Source organism: Plectropomus leopardus, chromosome 10 (genome assembly GCF_026936395.1).
Source record: "Plectropomus leopardus strain MGB_pleo_1.0 chromosome 10, ASM2693639v1, whole genome shotgun sequence".
NCBI lineage: Eukaryota > Metazoa > Chordata > Actinopteri > Perciformes > Serranidae > Plectropomus > Plectropomus leopardus.
In genome coordinates this window covers 31,824,673-31,850,480 of record NC_142185.1, presented here as the reverse complement: position 1 = coordinate 31,850,480, position 25,808 = coordinate 31,824,673, and the positions used below count along the sequence as shown (strand labels likewise).

The 25,808-nt window shown below is 38.5% G+C and overlaps 1 protein-coding gene across 2 annotated transcripts in view; it reads left to right on the top strand.

Annotated features, from left to right (window-relative positions):
• The window catches only part of mphosph8 (M-phase phosphoprotein 8), a 35,953-nt gene that overhangs the window by 3,813 nt on the left and 6,332 nt on the right, over positions 1-25,808 (top strand). Inside the window, exons 2-12 of one of the 2 annotated variants that reach the window (XM_042495282.2) lie at positions 491-652; positions 1,825-2,859; positions 4,862-4,958; positions 5,117-5,377; positions 6,741-6,863; positions 7,149-7,237; positions 20,179-20,319; positions 21,254-21,340; positions 21,536-21,690; positions 22,769-22,923; positions 24,336-24,460. In XM_042495282.2, coding sequence (XP_042351216.1) covers positions 491-652; positions 1,825-2,859; positions 4,862-4,958; positions 5,117-5,377; positions 6,741-6,863; positions 7,149-7,237; positions 20,179-20,319; positions 21,254-21,340; positions 21,536-21,690; positions 22,769-22,923; positions 24,336-24,460 — 2,430 coding nt within the window. Of the gene's footprint in view, positions 1-490; positions 653-1,824; positions 2,860-4,861; positions 4,959-5,116; positions 5,378-6,740; positions 6,864-7,148; positions 7,238-9,917; positions 12,298-13,499; positions 18,803-20,178; positions 20,320-21,253; positions 21,341-21,535; positions 21,691-22,768; positions 22,924-24,335; positions 24,461-25,808 lie in introns of those variants that run through there. The other variant, XM_088083596.1, reaches the window with a different exon arrangement.

Below are 25,808 nucleotides of genomic sequence, written 5' to 3'. Positions count from 1 at the left end.
TAAATCTCCCTAAAAGCTCTTCTCTCTGTGAAATGATGTTAAGTAACTAACTCACTTATAATTAACTTAAACTCTTCATTTTTTAATCAGTTACTACAAAGTGGATAAAGGGGGGTGGACATTGTTTAGCTTAGTTTTGTCTTGACTTCTGAGTCATTTATTAACGTACACTTAGGAATCGACTTTTTTAACTTTTTCCTGTGTGTGTGAAACTAAAGTGTTTTGCTTGTCCTGCTTAGGGAAATCTTGCTGTCTAGTACAGTGAATCAAATTTTCTAAAAACAACCAGTGACCAAAGAGAAGAAATCCATTCCAAATACTGTAATTGTTAATTTTATCGAATCTGTCAGCCGTGTTTGCATGCAGGCCGCCATCATCAGATTTTGTCGTCCACTGAAATAGTCGGCAGTTACTCTGACAGCTACCAGCCACGGCGTCAGGCTGATGTGAAGTAATGCTCCAGCTTCATACCTCCTGTCTCTGTTTTCAGGGTGAGGTGCTCTACAGAGTCCGTTGGAAGAACTACTGTTCGGATGATGACACCTGGGAGCCAGAGGCCCATTTGGAGGACTGTCGAGAGGTCCTCTTAGCCTTCAAGAAGTCCATGGCTGAGATCAAGGCCAAGAAGGAGGCAGAAGCCAAAAAGAGTGTGGTAAGTCTCAAGTGACGAAATACTAATGATACTGTGTTCACCAGAACCATAATACTGGTGTAGTGCAGCCTTTAAGACGTACAGTTTTGGCTCCTACTCGCTGCAGCTTGTTAAAATGACCAGCTGGTTTTTTTTTGGTTGGTTAAAAAACTCATCGTGGGTGCCAGTGAGTGGTGCTCTGTTTTGGCTTGACTCAAAATTATCCCCTCGAGCCCCATTAATGAATATCAGTATTATAAAAATAACATTTCAATCTTCTTGAAAATATTCATGTATTCATTTGTATTGCATCTATACAAAAAGTAAATGTAAAAATATACATTTCTTACAAAATTAATATAAATAGCAATAAAGTTACACACCCTTTAACCTATATATATTGATATAAATATACATATTTACAATTTGATACATCAGTAAAATATATTAGTATGTCAGATATGAATACAGATATACTCATATATCCATACAAAATATAAATACATATAGTATTTTATATTGTCATATATTTTAACATATTCATCTATTCATATTGAAAAAATAGATTCAAGGTACTACAAGTATATAATACAGTTATTGAGACTACGCTTATCCATGCAAAACCCAGATGGCAGCCACCTCTGCCAATATTGAAACAATTAGTTTTATACTTAATTACACTTTTTACTATTAAAAATAAACCCACTGTCCCCATACAATAACACCTTTTTTTTAACTACATACTGTTCAAAGACGATTGTTAAGTTTTTTCATAGTTATCAGGTCATACTAATCCCATACAGCTTGGAGAAATTAAAGATGCGTATCAAACAAAACTTGGTGTTTCAGGAGATTAAAGGAGCTCAGTGGGATTTTCTTGTGGAAAAAAAACAAAAGTATAAAGTCTTCGCATTTCCCTCTTTACATAGAACATTTATAAAGCCAGTTTCTAAAGTTTTTTGTTTATATCCATGTTTACGAGCTTCCAGTCGTCCTCCGTGTTTTTGTGGGCACATTGCTGCATATCTTGGCGTGATACTGCCGCCTGTGGATCAATTTAATAATGTGACACCATTAGTTGGACTTTTTATCGTAGCTGCTTGAACTTCATAGGCAACTTCAAGCCAGAAATCTCAGAAGAAAATGGTATATGATTTTAAAATGTCACATTTTTTGTCTTGTTCTCTTGTTAGAAACTGCTGCCCACAAAAAGTGATGTGTTCGATGCTGACTCAGAGAGCGACAGTGACAAAGACCGTCCGACTGATGCACCCGTCAAGAAGAAGAAGAAAAAAAAGACAAAAATCCGGGAAGAGGAAGAAGAGGATGAGCCACCTTCGAAAGAGAAAAAGAAGAAGAAGAAAGACAAACGGAAGGAGGATTTCAGGCCTCTACCGGCACCAGAGACGGATGAAGAAGAGGAGAGACCCCCGACTCCTTCCTCTCCTCCCAAGGAGAAAAAGACTGATTTAAAAAAGCGGCTGGTTGACTCTGAAGAAGAGGACGATGAGCCCGTTCCCTCCAAAAAACACAAGAAGGAAAAGGGAAAAGAGGGAGGAAAGCATAAGAAAGAAAAAAGAGAGGAGGGGAAGAAAAAGAAAGGAAAGAAGGAAAGGAAGATTGAAACCTCTGAGGATGAGGCTACTGCACCTTTGGAAGACGAACCGACGAGCGACGGGCAGTCGGAGTCCCAAATGGACGATTCTACGTCAACTGATAATGCGCCAAAGTCCGCCGAAAAAGCACGTTTGGACGACAAGTCCAAGCAAAAGAAGGGGAAGTGGGAGGTAAAGCTGCAGGGCCTCATACATGACAAAAAGAGCAAAAAGACAGAAGCCGCCCAGAAAGAAAGCAGCCTCCAAAAATTAAAGAGCCTCACCTCTAAAGTCAAAGAGGACGCTGCCCTTCACTCAGACTCCAGTGACAGCTCCACCCTGCACAAGAAAGCAAAGAGCAAAGGGCAGGACAGCACGTCGGCACCACCCAAAGTCCCGTCCTCTTCCACGTCCTCCTCGTCATCCTCGTCGTCTGTCACCGCAGCTGGCAGCACAAAGGTTAAGGAGGATGAGGTGCCTAAAGAGGAGGTTTTGGGACCAAAGGACGCCACGGGCTCCACAAACCTGTTTGAGAAATTCCTGTTGAACTGTGAAGCCAAGGACCGCGCCCCCCGCAGGCCGCCGGTGCATCAGCCCCCGCCAGAGAAGGTGGTCATTAGCAAACCCACAAAGGTACAGTTTTAGTGCTGTGTTCATATTTCCATTGCTTTTCATCTTATGATGTAAATATTGGAGTTGAAAATGGGATATGTGTTTGTTTAACTTTCCCAAAAAAGCAAAAAAGTCATTTTTTCCCTTTTAACTAAAAGTGGACATGTCCATACACAAAGCAAGGCTGCTTGACTGTGGCAAAAAAAAAAAAAAAATCACAATAATTCGGTCATTATAAAGATCACGATTATTGAATGCAATTATTCATTGAATTTAGAAAAAATGTGAATTTATTGAATTCTAAAAAAAAAAAAAAAAAACAAATTCTTTTAATAAATTAATAAATTAAATTAAATAAATTCTCTTGAGCTTTTAATGTAATTAATCTGTAGGTGGCTGTTAGAACAAAATTCTTTCTGTAACAGGTAAGGCACTCAAGTAGTGGCATATTGTCAATAAAAAAAGGGAATTAAAAAAAAAAAAAAACAAACATCAGTGATCTCCATCATAAGACTCAAGCACTTGACCATATGCTTTAATTCAGCATTCTGTATGACGTACAGCATGTGTGAGTTTGGTCGGATGTCAGCAGCCATTAACACTCAATAGCATCAGCAAATACCTTGGTACAGTTCGAATCTTAGATAGATAGATAGATATACTTTATTGATCTCAAAACTGAGAAATTGTGGTGTAGCAGCACCATGCAGTAAGAACAAAGAGAATAAAGAGCAAACAATATTAATAGAATATAAAAGGAATACGCTTAAAAAAAAACTAGAAACTAAGAGACTATACATATATACAAGTGTAAAGTGCGGAAGTTATTGACACATTTGGGTGATTCTGTTGTAAATTCAGTGTTTTCAGCCATCCTGAGACACCTGCCTCGTAACTTAATAACAGCTTAACAGGCTGCACCTGCAGTGGCTGCTGTGGCTGTGGGTTATTTTATATAAAGTAAGTCACCAGTGTGTCTGAAAAGTCTTAATTTTGCAAGAAAGTCACCAAATCAGCCACACTGAGCACACCGCTCTTAAGGAAAGGGATTCACTGGATTTATAACAAAAACTAAAACGACAGCGTCATTGCGAAACAAAAAACAGCATGATAATCGTTACATCTTAATCATCTTGTTTTCATAATCTTTGGCAGCCAAAAAAGTATTTAATTATCAAAATTGATCACTGAATTAAGCATCTTTCTAGGTCTATGAGAATGTTATTTATACTGTTTTTAAAATGTATTTCATGTTGCACTGCACCTACGTTCTTGTCTAAACCGTGTAACGCAGTTCTTGGGATTAGTAATATTGTGTACAGATACAAATAGCACTCAGCTGCTGCTGATCAGAGATGATGCTCTGCTGTCCTCCATGTGTCCGTACAGAAAAGGTTCCTCTCAGCCTAACTACATGCTTCTGCATCTCTTGACCAAAATACTTCACATGTACTTTATCTTTCTGGCCAGCACAAAACCAACCTGCTAAACAGCATAGCTTATATGCTAGGTTTAAACTCCAGTTTTTCAAAGTTTTTTGCAAATGAGTCAGGATTTACACAACATGATTCAAGTGACCCAATTCTGATTTTTTTATTCTCATGTTGCACAGAGCAGACAACAAATTAGAAATTGGCATCAAGACTTGTAGTGTAAATCCAGCCTAAGATGTAACATCAGTCCTTGATTTGTGAGCCTTTATCCTTGATCCACTTTGGTTAAACGTGTAATAATACTTATTCCGCACATGCAAAGTTTCACAGACCTCCTGGCAGAAAGTGCAGAAAATGCCTGCATCTACTGTTAAGACATTGGTAATATCAGTTAAGCATGAATACAATGCTGCATGTGGTTTCTTCCCATTGTAACACACTTGTTGGGAATTTGCTAAACAAACCACAATGACTTTATATTTCCAGAATAAGCTAAACTTCTGATAAATGGTAAACAAAATGTATTCAGCAGCTGAATTTCAATGTTTGGTGGACCCCGCTGTTAACATCGTATTCTTTTCCAACATTAGCTTATAGGAAAGATCGAAAAGATCCCCAAGACAACCAAAGAGTCTCCAGCCCAGAAACCAGAGCCTGAGAAGACAGAGAAGACCAAGCAATCAGATGGTATGCATGACACAAAGACACAGAAACATCACACAGGATAAAAAAACATTTAGTTATCAGTGTTCTTCTTCACATCATGCCAAAATATAATAATAAAAGGCTGGCCACAGTCTTTATGACTAACAAGAAATTTAACGACTTGTCTGCTCCGTCTTCAGTCTCCAGAGCTGGCCAGAGTTATGGCTTCAGCCTGGACAGCGATGAGAGGGATGCAGAGGAGCCAACGGCAAAGCAGAAGCCTGGAGACGATTCCCGGGAGCGGAAGGAGAGGTCAGAGGAGGCGCAGCGGCCGGGCTGGGAGAGGAAGACCCCAACAGATGACAGGAGGAGGAGGAGAGAGGACAGTGAACCCAGACTCTTCATGGCATGTGATGACAATCAGGACATCCAGGATCCACCAGAGAGCGCTGACAAATCTGGTGTGTTTCAGATTGGCCGCTGAGCACGTGATGATCTTTGTTTCTTCCAAATATCAGATTGTTTTCCTGTCAGTTTTATTAACTTCAAATTGTGTTGGGCTTGTTACTCTAGAAATGTAAAATATTACCCATTACTTCCATAACAGATTTGTGCAAAGCTGAAGCAGTATTTTCAAAATGTCGATAAATCACAAAATCACAATTGCGAGACAAATGCGTCTTCATTAAGTGATGTTATGTGACTTCTCGAGTAATAACATTCCAAGAAGCATGGCAACATATGTTAAAAACATTAGCAAGTTTATTTATATTGCGGCCACTGCACTAGCCGTCATTGTTTCCAATCAAAGGCTATGTAGGCGTGTTATGTGAGCGAAAATGGAAAGGCAAGCCCCTTGTACGTGGGAGCAGCCACGTATGAGGGATTTCAGGGAGATGATTTCAAAGAGAAAATGTGGATTCAGAACTGGATGATTCACTAAGCTTTTGAAGAATTATGGGATGCAATAACACCTTGTAGCACCTGCTGCATCATGCCTGAGGGAGCCAGTTCCTACCGACAAGCTCATAGCCCTAGCATCGTGACCTATAAAAGTGAAATAAGTGTTTCTATTGCAGGTAAAATATGGCTTTTTCAAATTGCCTGAAATACCACCTCATGCAAGCTTAAAAACGGTTTTGCAATAAATGTTTGGGTTTTGGTTTTTTTTTTTCAAAATTTATGTGTTTCCAATAGGTGAATTTTAGCAGTTTTGGTTGTTCAGCCAGTATAGGGCCGTCCTCCGTGGCAGAGGAGGGCTGTCTTTTGGTGGGGTGCATTTCCTGGAGCTTTAGGATGTTGTTCTGTCAGTCAGAATACGTTTTTTCAGGAGGTTTAAGGATGTTTTTTCTGCAGTGGAAAGAGTCGTATTACCACTACCTGTTCTCATCTTTTTTCCTCCTGACAAAATCAAAGTAATAGGAGTATTTCCAGCCACTTAAGCTGAGCGTCTTCCAAGCTAGTGTGCTGCTTTGTGACATAGATGCGCAACATGACAAATGCAAAAATGAATCCCCTTAGGTGATTGTTGTATTTTAAGTCAATAGTGGGGTGATAACAAAAGTAGCCTTGCAATGTGTCCTGTGATATTATTACTAAAACTTTAGTAGTAATACATTACACCACTTGCTACTAGAAAAATTAACACGAATGCTGTAACAAGTTACTAGTAATTCATTACTGCCCAGCACTGCATGTTACCTACATTAACTTAAAGTTTGAAAGACACTGTACATTGTTGAAAAGAGTAATTTGATTAGCAGTGTGCAACGTTTCAACCTTCCTGCTAATGAAGCCTCTCTCTCTGCATTATGTGCTTTACAGACAAGGGGCAGGCCACGTTAAGTCTAGGAATGGACTTAAACCTGGACTGGATGACTCTGGATGATTTCCAGAAACATCTGAATGGGGAGGATGAAATCCTATCGGGTCCGCCATTATCACCCAGTGAGTATTTTATTTTACATTTCAGACATTTGCTGTCTAGGGTTTTCCTGATCTGATCTCAGAGATCTGTATTGGGTCCAATCAAGGTATTTTTTAAATGATACAGCTCTACCTGCTGTGGACAGGAACTCTGGGTATCAACAAAAAACTTGTAATCCTACAGGTCAAAGGCTTCATCAGAATTGACATGAACTCCATGTTCTGTTTTGCTCTTTATTTGTAAAGTATGTTTTGTTGTGAGATCCACAATGTTTACTTTCTTTAAACATCATTCCACCTTTTCAGGTGAGTTGCGGGATGCTGTGAAAAGTGGAGATTACATGGCTGTTAAATTGGCACTAAATTCCAAAGAGGACTACAATCTGGACCAAGAGGTAGGATGCAATTTATTTTATAAAACCTTTTACCCGAACCATTATCTCTATCAGCAGACCAGCTTGTGCCTTGTTTTATTTTATACTACATCTGTTTTGATTGACATACATCCCAAGCCTTAAATTCCAAGAAAAAAGCACATTTTACAAATTTTATAGCTTGCACCTTGGTTGCCCCCAGTGTGTGAATGTGTCGGAGTGATTGTGCAGTTGGGTATGAGAAAAAAGTGAATTTTGTGAATGACAAGTTTAACACAAAATTGTATACTTGCCAGGGCCAAGTCCTCTCTGTTACAAATTCATAACATTGTGTTTAAATTACACTTCATCCAATAGAAGGAGAAGCAACATAGTTGGAAATATTTGATAAACATGTGACATAAAGAACAGCGTTGGTGTACATATTTGGTGAATCCAAACTAACCGTTTAAAACACTAAAGTCACATAGTATCAACAAAAAAAAAAAAATCTTAGTGATTGAGGCAACAGTAGACCAGCAACTCCCATGTTGTGCGAGTTCAAATTAATGTTTATGTACTGGAGTCTGGCTTTAAAGAGCGCATAGATAACAGCGTCAGTTCGCCATTGAAAAGGGCTGTCTAACGTCAAGGTAAAGCTCTAAAAATGTTTTAAACTGATACTTTAGGTAGTTTAAATATGTTTTGTTGCTGCACTTGCCACAGCAGCACATTGCTTAGCTTCCGTGGCGGTACTCCTGCTTGCGTACAGTACCTCAAACAACCCTACTTTTAAAAAAATTACAACTATCCCTTTAAGCATAAAAAAGTCAAGGTTGTATTCATTATATTACAGTTGACAGTTGCTTTTAGACATTTATCTCTGTTTGTGATTTGACATTTTGTTTGGAACTTGTGGAACCACTTTGGAATACCTTTGCAAATCATTTTAAGCATATGCAAGTTTACAATAGTATCATCAGGAATGGGAAATACTGAACAGCAAACATGCCTGACAAGAGCTACATAATGTCGCAAAATTGACCCCATTCCATCATATTTGAATGATCTTAGTTATTAAACCATACAGCATTATTAGATTAAAAAGAAGGTTGTTCGAAACTGTGCACCGAGGAATCTGTCTCTTCAAGATCTACATCCACAGACTTTACTGTTTCATGTCAGCAGTAAAGTCTGTCCTAATTCAACGCCTCAAGATGTTTTTCACAACTCCAAAGTGCCTTTGCTTCTGCAACAAATCCAGGTAAGAATGTGGCCTAAAATGCTTTCATTTTCTATGGAACAAAAAATGATAATATGTTAAGTGTGTTGTACTAAATATTTGCAATGTAGTCATTTAGTTTTACTGCAATGTGTATTTTATGAAGAAGGAATAATTGTGTGTTAATTTGTAGCTTTTAAAGTTGATTTATACCTATAATGTTAGCGTTAATGTTAATGTTAATAATGTTGAGAGTTAAAGGGTCATGTTTCTTACTTAAAACCTGAATTGTGTTTTTTTTAGTGCGGACAGAATATTTAAAAAGCTAATGAAAATCTTCTTGGACATAAAATGCTGTGGTAACTTTTTGCTGTTTGCAGTTCATTTTAAGGTAGTTCATTTTAACAACCAAAAAGTGATTTAAAAATTGTCCATTATTTTGTGTCACTGTAATCAGGTAACTTTGACCTAATGTTATTCATTCATTGTTATATATACTGTATATGTATATACATATTTTTCATTATGTGTGCACATTAGAGACTATGGTGTCATCTTTCTTTGCAGTGAACATACCAGTGGAAGAAGACACTGAACAAAGGAAATAGTGGAACAAGATGAACCCTTTGAAGCAGGTAGATACTGTATATGCTTTCAGAACATGTATCATCATCATGATCATAGCATAACATGTGCAGCCAGCATGCACAAGTAGCCATCATGTATTCAGGTTCATTTTTTAATTTCTTTTAATCTTAACATCGAAAACTTAAACGCATAAATGACATTTAAAACTATATAAAAAATGTTAAAGTGACTGGCCGAACACCATTAAAGTGTTCCCACGTTTTGCATCTGTACCAAGTCACCAGTTTTCATAGATTTTACTGAAAAAAAACACCACCATGCTTAGCCAAAACCTTTTGTATTTGACATCAAAAGTAACATTTGTTTTCATTACAAGCCATAGATGTAGGTCTAGTGTCGATGCATATTCTGTTTATTCCATGTGGCATTTCATCCGACACCCCATGACTACATATACTTGGTTAGACATTTACAATGTCAAAACGCTGCTTGATCCAATAAAGCCATTAACTGTTCCCAAATGGGTCACATGTGGTTTTTGTACTGGAGACTTGACATTTGTCAGGGGTTTTTTCGATGCCGATGTTGGGCTAAAAAAATGACGTGTGGCCATTACATTGACTTCTGTTTGAATGAGCTTGGATCTTGGTGGGGCATTGCCAAGGTGCTGATGTGTTAAACCGCAATTGAAAATGTGCAAAGAATTTTGAAAAGGCAGTACTAAAAAAAATGTCACCTGACTTATCACCACCACTTAACAACCAAAATTAAACCCAAAATTTAGCTTGTTTTGTTTCCCTCCCCCATATTTATTTCCTAAATTGTCTGTGTTTTAAATTTTAAATTCAATTTTCAACATATTCGTGGGGTCTGATTTGGCAATGAGTCTTACATATACTTGTTCTTTTACAGGCCTGTACAATTGGTGAGACGAGGTCATTTGAAGGAGAGAGGAGCTTGATTGAAGAGAGAAGTTCGAGCGATGCTCTTAGGTTGACTTCTAACCTTGACAGTGCCAGAAATGACGAGGGTACTCCAAGGGTAAAAGAGAATATCCCACAAGATTTGGATGGTCCAAAAGATGGCGAAAAAATGCCAATCTGCCCTGCCAGTATAAACACTGAGCAAATGACAGTGAGGGAACATGAAAAGATCCAAAATGGTGGACAGGATATAACTGAATCCCAAAACACTGCTTTTGACTCAGCTGCCGAGCTGGAAAGTCAAGAAAAGGATGACCAGATGCAAGCACAGGAAGACGAAATGTCAGATGATACATTTGGTGGTTTTTCAAGTGAAATGAGTTTGAACTTTGATCATTCACATCAAACAACAAATGCAGAAGAGATGCTGACAAGGGAAGATGATAAAACAGAACCAAGTAGTGTAGATAAAGAAGAAAGGTCCCCTGAGGATGCAAATGACTCAAGCGATGAGGCAGAGGATGTGCAGGCAGGTCAGTCAGATGGTACGGATCAAGTTCAGTCTGAGTCGGGCACAGAGGAGAGTCCTAAAAATCGATTTCGGCGCCGCAGAAAATCTTTGGAGAATAAACAACCAACGCGATCCAGTTTAAGGACCTGTAAGAAAGTGCTTGAAAGGCCACCTACCAAAGTGGATGATGAGAAGAAAGAGACGTGCAAAAAGCACTTCTGTTTATATTGCAAAATGGCTTTTACCCAACTTGCAAAGCATTTGGAAAGGAAACATTCGGAGGAAACAGATGTCGCCCATGCAATACACTTTCCCAAAGGTTCCAAAGTCAGACAGAGTTTGCTTGACCAAATTCGCAATAAAGGAGATTATGAACATAATTGCCAAGTTCTCAAAAGTGGCGAGGGGGAAATTGTGACCAAGAAACAAGTAAAAAATCCCAGCATATCTGTTCGTGACTTCCTGCCTTGCCAGCATTGCTTTGCATTTTATCGCAAAACTGATTTATGGAGGCATGAACGGTCATGTAAGGCCAGAAAAGGAGATCAGAAATCTTCTGAAAAGACTAAAGGAAGCAGAGTCCACAGTGCTGCCTCCAGACTGCTTCCAATGTCGGAGTTCTTAACTGGGGGCTGTGAGGAGATTATACACATCATGCATCAAGATGACATCTCGAGGCATATCAGAAATGACCCACTTATTTGTAAATATGGCAATGCTCTGTCTGCCAAGTATGAACACGACAAGTCTCAGTTTGCCTACATTGCACAAAAGATGAGGGAACTGGGTAGATTTGTGCTCGCTGTAAATGAGCTTGACAAGAGTGTAAGGTACTTGCATGAAATATGTCTGCCATCCAAATTTGAATTAGCCGTTGAAGGGGCCAAAAAAGCTAGCGGTTTTGATCCCAGTTCCAGTAAGTTTAAAACGGTCTCCCTTGTCTCAAAGATCGGCTACTCTTTGAAACGAGCTGCAGAAATAGCATTCGGGGAAAGCCGCATGACGGAGGACAGTGAAACTGAAAGCGAAGTGAAGAAGTTCATACAACTTCTGGACACAAAATGGAGTGCATGTTTTTCTCGCAAAGCTCTTGCATTATCTATCAAGCAAGAGGTCAAGAAAGTCGAAGTAGACAAATCAACTGTGACAGAAGATTTAATAAAACTGCACAGGTTCATCACAGGGGAAGAAGAGGAATCCAGGAGGGAGCTGAAAGAAAGTCCCAATCTGTCAACGTGGAAAAAGCTCAGCGAGGCCACTCTGGCAGATGTGTGTCTGTTCAACAGAGGAAGGGTGGGAAATATTGGTAGGATGCTCTTGCAAACTTATACGTGCAAAAAGAGAACAGGAACATTTGTGCCCTCTGCAGATCAAATAAAGAAAAGCACAAAACTGGAGCTGGACCTTGGTGCCAATCTCACCAGGTTGGAACTAGAGGGTCAATATGGGAGGAACATGCTGGTCCTGCTTACAGAAAGGATGGCTTTGTCAATTGACTTACTCATTGAAAATCGAGAACAAGCGGGTGTGTCGAAAACTAACCCGTACCTGTTTGCACGGACTGAAGGTCCGTCTTTCATCAGAGGATTGGATTGTTTCCGTCGGTCTGCAATGGAATGTGGAGTTAAAAACCCAGAAGCTCTTCTGTCCTCATCGTTAAGAGAGCAGATTGCCAGCTGCTGGCAGCTAATGAGCCTGAACGAACAAGAAATCGAAAAAGTGGCCACACTGTTGGGAAAGAGTAGTGAGGAGTGTTACAGGCTCTTAAAAAATGCTTCAGAGCTGGAGGAAGTTAGCAAGCATATTCTCAAGATGGAACGAACGTTGCCATCAAGTCCACCCAGCACTGCAAAAGATGGTGAGTACATTTAGCATGAATGTGTTATTTGATTACCAAACAATTTCAACTTTAAATTCTCTTACTTGATTGTTCTGGAACTTGTAACTGTATCAGATGGTCTTCATCAGCAGATTAAGTTCAGTAAATGTTCACACTTCACGTTTTTCTGGTCCCTTTCAAGACTTGATAAATCAATCTTGACCCTTGAAACAGAAGTTAACAAAACAGTTCACTCAAGATCTACTCAGTCGTTAATTCTGGAGCTTTCAACAATTTCAGTCTTTGTAACATGCAGAGATGTCCATTTCGGTAAATTTTGCTTTCAAGAGCCCTCCACACATTAACTGGCAGCTACCAAAAGAATTGACATGAAAAACAAGAAGAAGTACTTTACTTTAAGTATTGTGCTCCTTTAACTCTATAAGCTTTAGCACAGATTTTTGAAGTGCTATCCATGTAGCATTGGTGAAATCTTATCTTGTAATTTTCCGTTGACCCTCTGGTATTCACTGGTTGTGAGCCGCTCTGCACTGTTCACCAGTCAGGCAGGAGCTAGCTAGCAGCACAGCCCATTTTGCGATTACCAGTGGTTATGTCACTGCGGGAACATTATGCCCATCCTCTGGTGTCACCCGTTGAGTAAACGCCTTTATGTTGAGATGCAAAACCCCTAGCATTGTAAACTTTGTCAGCACCACTAGCTGTGATGATGGTGCTAACAGAGCCAATGAAGATTTTGTGGTTCAAAATGAAGCCATTTACTCACTGGGGTTTTCTGGGGGGATGACCGGAGGGTGGGCACAATGTTTCTGCAAAAACACCAACATGGGCTGGTACGGTGTTACCAGCAATAATCACCAAATAAGCAGCGACTCCAACTAGCGCCCACTTGATGTGGATTTTGCAAAATACAGAGTACCAGTGGAACATAAATACCTTGCAAGCTTTGTTGTGGTACATTATGGTGCCAATACTGCTACTAAACTAATGAGTATTAAAATTAACTTCTAAATTGACAAATAATATTCTTAGCAGTTAACTGATTAACGGTTACCTGTAGACATCCTAGATAATAGCTTGAGGAACAAAACTTTTATTTTTTCAAGATCTGGAATGAACTGTCTTGCACTTGAGTTCACAGTTTTATCATTTAAATTCTTCATTAATTAATTATTCATTTCTCTAATATAACCATGATTCTCTAAACTCTATCTTTTTAGGAACTGTGCAGAAGCCTGCCTTAAAACGAAGACCTTGGAGCGAGAGGGAGCAGGCTGCAGTGAAGCGCTGCTTGAGTGAATTTATCACTGAGATGAAGGTTCCAGGCAAAAAGGAGTGCAACGCTTGCATAGCTGCTGAACCAGATCTTTGTGGAAGATCTTGGACAGATGTAAAAAATTACGTCCACAACACATTACAGACTATAAGGAGGAGAAATAACCAGCATAAATCTGAAGGGAATGCAAATGAGAGTCCAAAGAGTCCCAAAGCTCGAAACGCAAAGAAAGATTTGGAGGACTCAACCACTGTCTGTAATATGACAACAGTGCATCTGGATCACCTGACAGAAAGTTCAAATTGTTGCATGACAATGGCTCCAACCAACTTCCCCCAAGAGATGACTTCAACGTATGCGTCTTTGTGTTCTACGAGTGCAAACATGATCCACACAAGTCAGCCCTTGATGTCCACTTTTACACCATTGAATGCTACTGATACACAAGTAGTTCCTACATTTACTCCACACAACACAACAAATGCACTAATGCCTCCTGCGTACACATCGGAGAACAACATACTTATGCCATTGTCTCCGTCTTATACACAGAACGCCACAAGTATGCCTCCATCTTCTGTGTATACACCCCAGGACACTACAGGTTCATCAATGATCCCTAACTTTAGCACTTATACTGCTCCAAGCACCTCAATGGTTCCTACATTCACACCATTAAACACAAGTACACCAATGGTCCCCACGTTCTCACCACTTAACGACAGAAGCAGACCTATCATTTCTTCATTCACACCTCTGAACCATTCAAATACACCAGCTTACCCTGCAGGCCCACCTCAGAGGCCCCTGACAACTGCACAGGTTGTCCCAACAATCCATAGACCCAGTGTTCCTGACAGAACGCCAGTGGCGCAGGAAAGTACAGGAAAACGAGTCACTCCAGCCACCAAGACTCAAAAGCGAATCAAGAGGTTGTGGAGTGAGGAGGAGCAGGCTGCAGTGAGGCGTCAGCTCGGAGACTTCTGTAAACTGGTCAAAGTGCCAGGCAAAAAGGATTGTGATGCATGTTTGGCTGCTGAGCCTGCCTTGAATAGCAGAACGTGGAGGGAAGTCAAATATTTTGTACACAACTCAATTCAGTCGATGAAAAGAAGAGGGCATATTGTCGCCTCCAAACAAAGCGGAGGACAGGAACCAGAGACTCAAAATAATCAAAGCACGGAATGGGATGGTCCCGTTTATTTGTCCCTGTAAATATTTGTAATGGACTTCAAAAAAAATAAAACAATAAGTGATCGGTCAGTGTTTAGAGGTGTGCCGGGGCTATGCCTTCAACCTCAAACTGTATGGGGCTTAAGAATTCAGCAGATGTGAAATGTACTGTCAGTGAACCCTGGTCTAAACACCGAATCGGATCTCGACAGCGATACAGACTACCCTGCCATTCTTTTAGTCACACTTTTTAAAGAGTTCCTGAAGTATTAAGAATCAAGTCCAGTGGACCAAGCTGTAGGTGTTCTGTTGCATGAATAAACACTAAATGAGTGGAACTGAGGATGTTTGTACTGTAGCTTTGGCTCACAAAATGGCTGATATTGATGTTTTAATATGGTTAGATTGCATATAAACGTATGTAACACTGTCAGTTTGTCAGTTCATCACAGGTTATCTCTTGAAAGTGCTCTAATTTAGATGTGTGATCATTTAGTAAACGTGAACCTCATTTTGTCAGGGTTTGCAACCTGCCACTGGTCATTGGCTATGGCAAGTAGCCACTGAATACGCTTACATGCACAAAATAATTAACTCTGTTTTTTACCCTTACTCTGAAAAAGGCAGCATTCCCTCCAAGCGTTTAACGTGGCCAGTGAAAAAGAATATTCCACTAATACCTCCATTTACATGCAACCATGTGTACTTCAATTAACACAAAAAATTAGTTTTGGTTTTTTTTTTAAAAAGTTTATTACTGGTGGCAGACTTGTTGGACCATGCAGACACAGCCTCCCTCTTTCATTACTTCAACCACCCCGCTGAAAAGGTCGGTGCTACAACATTTGTGCATAACGCAAAGCCTGTTGATATACAAGTCTTTCATCATGTTTTAAAGCAGGTGTGTTTTTCCTTCTGACCAGAAATGTGGGCTTTTTGTCATGAATCTCTACCGCAGTCATTCAAACTGTTGGTGAGTTGGTTTGCGTACAACTTATCCATAACAAAGCACAGAGCTGACCGTAAACAAACCGTATGTCACAAACTACAGTAAGAAGAAAAACAAATCGAGACATATACTCCAAATACCCTGTATATGTGTCCCAAAAATGCTTTTCAAGCCTAAATAATACTATTGTATCACTCATCATATCACTTAATTGAAAAATACTAAATGCGGAAAAGGACCTAATTTCAGGGTTCCAGCAGTCATTAAAAACCTGGAAAAGTCACAGAATTTCACAATCACATTTTTTAGGGCTGGAAAAGTCATGGAATTAGTAAAAAATCTTGACAGTTTTGAAAAATCATATAATTTTGTTGTTTGTAATGAAAAATGTGAGTAATCTTCTGCTCTTTACCGTCCATGTAATGTAACATAAATTTATTTTTTGTAGCTGTCAGTATAGCACTTATATGCATTTAAATGTTTTGTTTACCTGCACGTACATTTCTTCATCTTCTACCTGCGTTCTGTCTTTTCCTTCATGTCTGCCTGAAAAGTAGGCCTAAGGAAAGAAAAAAAAATGTATGGGTTCTTGAAAGGTCTTGAAAGACGTTTCAAATTTTATCCATGAAAATATGTGGGAACTCTGCAATATCCAAATCAGAATATGTTGTTTACGTGACTGTACTAAATTCAGTTTATTGTCTTGTTCGGAATATTAGTGGAATATTTGCGTGCATGTAAACGTAGCCAATGTGGCACCCAAATACGCTTTCACAATTTCAAACACAGTATTCTGTCGAAAGCAGTTGCTTAGATGTTTGGGACTTCCCAGCCACCTTTACCAGGGCATTGATGGCCTCAGTGACTGTACATTTCCAGAGGAATTTTTACTCTTCTTTACTTCCAAACGTACTTAGACATCTATCTTTACTGCCTGTACTGTTTTCAGTAGCATTTTTATCAATTTTGATGATCAAAAAACTGAAAACCTACCAGCAAATCTTTGCATCCCGTCCCTCCAACATGATAGATGTGTGTAGACTTGCTTTATATGATTCCCAAATGCCTGGCCCAGTTGTACTGTATTCTTGCTCTAGCCAGTAGCCTATATTGTAGATGGCCCCTGATAGCCTGCAGCAGTAACGGCAAACCTTCCTTGCTGATGTTAGAGTTTTAGGAGCTCCATGTGTATACCTCTCATTCAAATATGAAGACTTATTTTCTCTTTGTTGATAAATGGTCATTATCTTCATTTATATGTTTTTATTTTTATCGTGTGTTAAGCTGCGGAAAGGTTTGGTTGTATTTTTGTATCACTATACTGTAACAGTGTAGAGCATTTTAGTACTTAGTTGTATTTGTTGTATTATACCCTAATTTGAGGTAAATACACTACATTGATCTCATTTTTATTCCTTTTAAGCTTTTATTATCTGGATGTTTGTGACATTGATATCCAGTTGCCAGGATCAGATTGCCTTATTATGTTGATTATTTGCTTGATTACACGTCTTTTTTTATTCATGTTGATTACATCTAACACAAAGTATAATCACTGCAGTTTTTTTGTTTTAGCATTATCACAAAAAATAATTAATAAGAATTTAAAAGATCAAAAATGAAAATGACATCTGTTAACATCAGTGACTGAAGATTGGGTGAAGGTTACTTTCATTCGCTGTGGAATGTACAAAAAAATAATGCACATTTCATTTTAAGCTGAACTTTTGTTTTTGTTTCTGTCATGCAGAAACGTTGTTGAAGGTTTAAAACAGGGTGTTTAACTCCAGTTCAACCTGCATTTACCAATAGCAGACTGCTGGTCAGTATGGAAAGCCATTTTAGTGAAGATTAAATAGTTGCATAAATAAATGAAAATAAATATGGCTATGAAATAATCCTGAAAAAAATAAATGAGGCAATAAATGGATAAATAAGTGTAAGCGCAAATAAATAAATAGTGTTTTATATTAAAAGTACCATTGTTTTTAAGGACTTTCTTCAATTATTTGAGGGGACATTTATTTCATAATACCACATTAATTTTCCAGCTCTTCTTGTTTTGATATCTTTTATTTAACTGAATGAGGTTAGCTTATCTCCCAAACTAACAACAACACAACAGCACGAGAGTTAGCACTTTATCTGTGTCCTGATTAACAGAAAAATTTAAAGAAAGAAAAAAAAAGCTGATTTTGCTGATCTGGAGGGGAGTTGGAAGAGTCGGGGACGAGACCTCACGGGCACCAAGTCTTGGGCTTGCTGTCTGAACCCGGACCACCCATCTCCCTCAGGATCAGCAAACTTTCTGTTGCTGCTGTTACACAGGTTAGACCGAGCACCGCTGGCCAACAGCCCGCTGTGACCCCCCACATCTGAATCTGTGAGTTAACTGAGCCCCATCCATTTGAATTTAAGAAATGAAATTTCCCACAGATCCTTAAAAAGGCTTAAAGGGTGGTACCTGGTGGCTCAGTGGATAGAGCGGGCGCCCCATGTTTATAGGTTCAGCGGCCGTGGGTTCAATTCCAGCCTCAGTCCTTTGCTGCATGTCATCCCCTCTCTGTGTCCCCCTTTCACACTCGTGCTGTTCTATTAATTAAAGGCAAAAAAAAAGAACTCTTAAGGGGCATTGGATCCATTAATCTAAAAATAAGGCCTTAATTGGTGTTAAATTGTCTCAAATTAATCTTTCAAAAGTCTTACAAATGCTTAGACATTGGAGGACAGATTTTTATGAATGTTTTTTTCTGACATTGCATTGCAAAGGCTCAAAATAATGGATAACTTTAAAAAAAGATTTTGACCGAATGCCCCTTGAATCAACATCATCAGAGTCATGGTTCATGTTACAGTGAACATTTTGAAAATAAAATAATATTCCCCCTAATCTTAAGTGACTGATGACAGTACATGCTTTTTTGTGGCATTAATTAATTCTTTAAGAAGTCATAAATCCATCATAAAAGTTCCCTTAAATAAAAAACATTTGGAATTATAAAATAAATTAAAAAAAGACTGAAATAAAGAAATCGTCCTTTGAAAAATATCCTTTCTGAAACAGAACTATTTATTTACACATTTCAATGTGCATTTATTCATATATTTATTGCCTCATTTATTTATTTCAGGATTTGTTTTGTAGCTGTATTTGTTTATTTCATAATTTTATTTTATTTAGGTCAAACTTGGCTTTCCATAGATGACAGGCTCTGCGATCGAGTCTTTGTTAAATTGCGTCATCACATTTCAATTTCAAAACTTGGTCACTGCAGTGTTTATTTTACGCTGGATATTCATTCAGTTGTGTCTGTCTGTTGTTTGTTCGGGTCAGTCGGCTCTGCAGATGTCGTTCAGTAGTTTTCACAATTTTCTTTGTGATCAAAATGAGCTGAAGTTATGGTTTAGAGTTCCAGATGGCACTACTGCTATTTGTCACGGACAAAAAAAATTGTGTTATCCTTCACAGCAGCTGTAGTGATTGTGTTTAACCAGTGTTCACCTTTCATACCAAAGCCATTAGTGTCAGATAAACAAGAAACACTGACTGTGATAACCCGTTAACTCATTCACACCAACAGTAAACGGGTTTATCCTGTGTTGTTACTTCCCTTTGAAAAAGGTATATCTGTGTTGCAGTATATACAGTAGTTAGGGTTCAACCCCAGACACAGTTTTTTGGAAAACAAATCTGTTTAAGGTCTGCGGTTGTTTTATGCTAGTTCAGACACTACCATTGCTGTTTGATGTTGCAAAGCAACATTTATTTTTCCCTGTATAGTAGATACTGTAGCTTTATTTCATTGCTATGTATAAGCACACAGCGCGTGTAACTCTTCATCCTTGTAATTATGTTGCCTTCAGTTAATGCTTCTTATCAAGTACTGTAAGGAACCTATAACTTCAGCTTGTACAATAAAATGCTTCTTGGCTTAAAATTTGAAGATTTTGGTGTCATGAGAAAGACGTTGTGTTTTTACAGAGCTCAGTGTTAGAGTTTTTTTGTTTGTTTTTTCGGCCTTTATAGGCCCCCATGGTGGCGATAGCTGTGGCCTGAGGCATTATGTTTTTGGGTTGTCCATCCGCGCATCTCTATGAGAGAGCCTTTAGAGAATTTATTCAAATTTGGCACAAACATCCACTTTGAGTCAGCACATTGGAATTTTGTAGTCCCTGGAAAAAAAGGCATTGGAGCACAATTAAATTGATGTCGATCCATTATTAGCCCAATGCAAAGTTGACTCATTGCAGCGTTTAATGTATACAAAAAAAGAAAAACTTGTGTTGCACAGTGTTGATGCAGTGTTGTACAAGTAATGGCTCATCACAAGAACTGAAAAACCCTTGAGGAGAAATGTTTTGTTTAAGTTTTAGGGTTACCCCTTCTTCAGCTTTCAAAATTAAAAACCGCTTATTAACAGTCCGGAGTAGATCATTGAGAAGTTGCTCATTTCACCTCCTTCATCTTTGACATTAAAGCTTTGTGTCTGTCTGTCTGCAGGATGTCAGCGGCATGTCTCTGAGCATGCTGGCAGCAGCAGGAGGGCAGGACGACATCCTCAGGCTGCTGATAAAGAAGGGGGTGAGGGTGAACGGAAAACAGAAGAACGGCACCACGGCGCTGATGCACGCCGCTGAAAAGGTAACAGCCTCTCACTCTATGATGAGAATTTAACTACGATGTTGTTCACTGTATTTCATTCTGCAGGGTTCATGTGTACATGAAAATCTGGAAAAGTCATGGGATTTGCAAATAGCAATTTCCAGGCCTAGAAAATTTTGGAAAACTAAATATACCCTCATAATTTTGGAAAAGTCATTGAAATCGGTTTCACAAACCTGTGTAATGACACATGATGTGTTCAAGGACCATGAAAATCCAACAATAATTTCTGTTTTTACTGTTTCTGAGTGTAATACATGGTGTAATTGGTGATTTTTAAAAATAACTGTATTTTTTTTTAAATAAATATAAATTGCCTAATTATTTTTTTTATTTGAAAATTGCCCAAAAAATCACCAAAATGTTGCCTTTAAAATCACCAAAATATGTTAAAGAAAAAAAATAGACAGAATTTTTTATTTAAAAATTTGCAACGTCAAAGAACCGATAATGAATATCAATGATCATTTCACAGAATGTAAAAATAACGGAAATGTATTCGTAAATATTGTGCATGAACCCTGGTTAAGCGTGAATGTCCCAGATGTTGCCCTCTGGAGTTGGAGAGGACAAAATGGACAAAACGAGAGTCAACATAAAATCTAAATTCATCAGGTGGACAGAAACACGACTCCAAATAGATGCTGATGTTGCTCCATGTCTGCTGAATGTTTAAACAAGCCATGGTTTGTTGGGGCCAAAAATCACTCATTGTAGGTTAAAAGTGTTAAACACTTGTGGTACATCAGCACCATCATTTCATCTCCAAAATAAGGTTTTTGTCCCATTTTCTCATGCAGTTTTCACGAATCCCCACCACGTCAACACCCTTTTTTTAAATTGGTAGCATCATACCCAGTCATTACATCTGTGCATTTTCTCAGTCTTTATTTTTATTTTTGTCCTCTGTCAGAATTTCTTGACGACCGTTGCTATCCTGCTGGAGGCGGGCTCCTACGTCAACGCTCAAAACTATGGCGGGGAGACGGCACTGATGAAGGTAATGCCACGTTTCACGCACAATCCTCCAAACAAGTTTGTCATCATGTTTACGTGTGAGGGGATAAAAAAGGTGAAGAGACGGGCAGTGATGAAAAACAAGATGATGTAATGCACCTGAAGGTGATTTACATCGGTTGGATCTGTTCATGGGACTCATGCTGTGCTGGTAAATTTCTCCTCGCCTCCTCATCAGGCGTGCAAAAGAGGGAACGCTGACGTAGTGCGCCTCCTGCTGGAGTACGGAGCGGACTGCAACATCCTGTCCAAACACAAGAACACGGCCATGTACTTCGCCAAGCTCAGCAACAACCTGATGGTGTGCGACCTCATCAAGGACCACATCAGCATGTGAGTGGCAACCACAGCTTCCAGTCACTGATACTGGGAGAGGAAAACAGTAAAATACCTTATTGATGCTATATAGTGCAATCTGCCACATATAGAGTTGCATAATTCCAGGAATATTCAAGGGAATTAACAGGAAACAAAATGGAAAAACAGGAGTTAGTTGCTCAGACTTTTTTTTTTTTTTGCTCGTATTACACATATTTATACAAATGCAGATAGAAACAAACGTTATACCATCATAAGCAGACATCATTGTAGATGCTTTGAGTAGAAATTTTAAAAATCAATATCTCAGTTAACCCTTTGAAACATTATTTTCTTGTGCTGATATCAAACACCTTTCACAAGTGTTAAAGCCTTTGAAACCTGAGCAGCATGGTTTGCTTTATATATCGAAATCATGCGGGAAAAGGCAGCAAGCAACTGACGAGAAACGTCCCACAAATTGCAAGACATTAGTAAAATGTGATACCCAAGAACAACATTTTTTAAAAAAGGGAAAAATGTCCAGAGAGCTATATTTATAATAATCCTAATCTAAAATTATGTTAAAGAAATAAATACAGTTAAATGTATAAAATAATTAAATTTTCAGCACTTTTGAGGTGATTTCTTTGTTTGTGTTTGTGTTTTACTTTTCTTTTTTGTGTGCTTATTTTCAGGTAATTTCCTTGTAACTATTTTACTAATTTTTTGCACATTTTTGGGCCATGTCATGTCTGTCACACATTGTCTGCTTCCCATGTTTTTCAAATAAACCAACCAACTTGCTCAGGTTTTGCTCAGTAGAGTAAGTATATTAGTAAACTCAAATAAGGTACAAATTTTATATTGAAAATGTGTGTGGGGGGGAATTCAATATTCTCCAAATTTCTGAGTTTAACTTCCCCTAAAAAAAAAAAAAAAATTAAAAAAATACCCATCCTGTAAAACCCTAATCATGCATCACTACTGACCAATAAACAGCAGGTTACACAGCAGTTAAAAAAATACTCCCCACATGTTGTTCTTTCCATTCTGCTTTCTCATGCATTTTGCCCGTAAAGTCACTCACACTGTCTCGCTCTTTGTCTCTCAGGCTGTCCAGTGTTGCGGAGGACACCATTCGAGCGTACTTTGAGTCTCGTCTGGTGCTGCTGGAGCCCGTCTTCCCTCTGGCCTGCCACAGGCTGTGCGAGGGACCCGACTTCTCCCTGGAGTTTGGCTTCAAGCCACAGCAACAACAACCAGAGGGTAAAACACAAAGTCTCAGCTCTGTTAACAGCTGGTTGCATTTATTTGTTTGTTTTTAATTCTTATTTTATTTTTTTAACTTTTTTGAAGCCTCTGGGAACCCAAATCACTAAACAAATTAATTAATATATAATTTAGAGTCTCACATGCATAATAAAAGCATTAAAAAAATCATCAGACATTAGCCTCAATCCAAATTTGAAATATTGTCATTTTAGTTTTTTTACAGTTCCTGAAGCTGGGCTGATTTGGGCATGATTATCCCTGATCCATATCACGTAGATAAATAAAGCCAGGTCAGGTCAAGTCAGGTGTCACTTGATACTAATTTAACATGCCAAAGTGAAATCCCTCAATGGTCCTTTCAATAAGGTGCTTTTTGGAAACACTCACTCTGAGTGCCGGAGCGCATGAACAGGACCGTCTGCAAATTCAGAGCGCTGCGGTTATCCAGAGCACCGCACTCTGTGAATGTGTGATGAAGTTAACCTTTCGTTAATTCATGCAGAAAAAGAACGCTCTGTGGCTTCAAACAACAGCTCGCTCGTTTTAGTGCAGAGCGTCAGATTGGATTTACGAGTCAGAGGGCTGAAACAGACAGAGCTGTGCCACGCCGACTCTGCTTTGCTCCATGGCTGTCGTCATGGAGACGAGACAGGTGACAAAGGTGGGATCCAAGCAGGTGTCAATCAAAACGTAATCTGCCACGCCCACACAGCGTCGAGAAATGCTGTTATCCTCAAAATAAGCTGATGGGAAAATTTATTTTCACTCAGATTTTTGTAGAAACTCAATGACTCGACTCCGATATAATATGTGCATTCTCACTATTTCAAGCCACGTTTCCAGAGCCTTTAATTAAACAAACATGCACAATAAACATAAAGCACCCAGTACCATTACACAAAATAACACAGTAAGACAGGATTTACTGTGTTTCCAGAACTCCGAAGAATCGCTCAGAGCTGCCAGAAATCAACTGCAACATCGGCAAAACAGGACACTGTCACTTTCGGCAACAACATAGCAGCAGAGCTCATGAGTTATACGGTTACATCCCATCACACAGCCTCAACAACAGCGTCCACACGTCCACAAAAAAAAATCAGTCCCGTCTTACCAGTAAAATTGTTGAGCCTCCTCCTGAAACTTTGGGCCGATGGAGACTTCTTATTTAGTGATATCAGTTATTTAGCTTCAATGTTTATTTCATATTGTCTCAAATTAAATATGTCCCAGAGAAAATGACTTAGCACTGGACAGAGTTTGGTAGTGATCCTTCAACTGTACCACGTCTACAGCAACTGGCTGCATTTCTAAATACACGATATAATCATCCAGGACTCTTCGGCTTTTTTATCCTCTCTTGTTTTCCTCTCCCCCAACTCTTCTTTCACTCCCTGCCACTCCAGGCTCGGGTATCATCCTCTTCATCTTCCACGCTAATTTCCTGAATGGGATCACCGCCCGGCTCTGCGGACCCTGCAGCGTTCACGCCGTGGTGCTCAACGACAAGTTCCAGCTGCCCATCTTCCTGGTTCGTCCTCAACAAAAACAGCAGTTCGATTACACGGTGCTTAGCTAGAAGACAAACAAGCCAAGACAAGCGTAGGGAGCGGTTCATCTGAACAAATCAAATGTTTGTAAAGTACAAATGGGAAGGAAGTCAAAAGCGTTTCCAATTCGATGAGGGGAAAAAAGCTCCTGCAGGCCGTTCTCAAAATAAGGACTTAGTATCCCAGAATAATGAGACACTATTTTTGAGATTAAGTCATTATGTTAGAAGATTTGAAATTGTCTGAGATACTATGTAATTATCTTGAGATATTAAGTAATTTTGAGAAAGCTTTTAGTTATTTTCAAATATTAAGTTTTTGTTTTTTTCTAAATAAGTCATTATTTTAAGAGAAATCTTTTCATTATTTTAAGATGCTAAGTCATGTGGAGATACTAATTCATTATTTTGAGCAAGTTTGTCATTCATTTTTATATACTAAGTCATTTTGAGATGCTTAGTCATTAGAAGTCATTATTTAGCAAGTTTGTCAGTATTTTAAGATATTTTTTGAAAGCCTCTAATTATCTTGAGATACTACATCATTTTGAGATAAGTCATTATTTTAAGCAAGTTTGTCATTGTAAGATAAATTATTAATTTGAGAAAGCCTTTAATTATCTTGAGATACTACATCATTTTGTTGTAATTATTTTTACATACTTCATCATTATTTTAATATAACTAATTATTTCATGATAAGTCATTTTCAGAGTTTGACATGGATTTTGAGATACTATGTGATTATTCTGAGAAGTGATGTTTTATAAATAAAAGCTCCCTTTTTTGAGATACTAAATCATTATTATAAGATATTCAGCCCCAATTTGGACATTATGTCTTTTTCTTGGGATAATAAGTCATTGTTTCGACATAAGTCGTCATTTTTAGAAAATTTTACATTCTTTTGGGATACTAAGTCATTATTTTAAGGTACTAAGTCAGTATTTTGTAAAAGTTTGTCATAATTTCGAGAGTGGTCATTTTGAGATACTAAGGTATTTTTTTCAAGAAGTCATTATGTGGAGAAAGTTTCTTAATTTGGAGATACTTAGTTACTTTTGGGGGGGTAAGTGATTATTTTTAGAGAGCCTGAGATTATTTTGAGATGTTAAGTCAGAAAGTTTCTCATATTTTATAAGATAAGTCATTATTTTTGGAAAAAGCTTCTCATTATTTTGACATATTAAGTCCTTATTTTGAGAAAGGTTGTCATTATTTCACGTACACTCAGTGGCTGTTTTTCTGTAGTTATGTGATGTATTTATATAAAGTAACTATCCCTCTCTATATATATTATAGTTTTCATTGTTACTGAAAAAGTTCATTG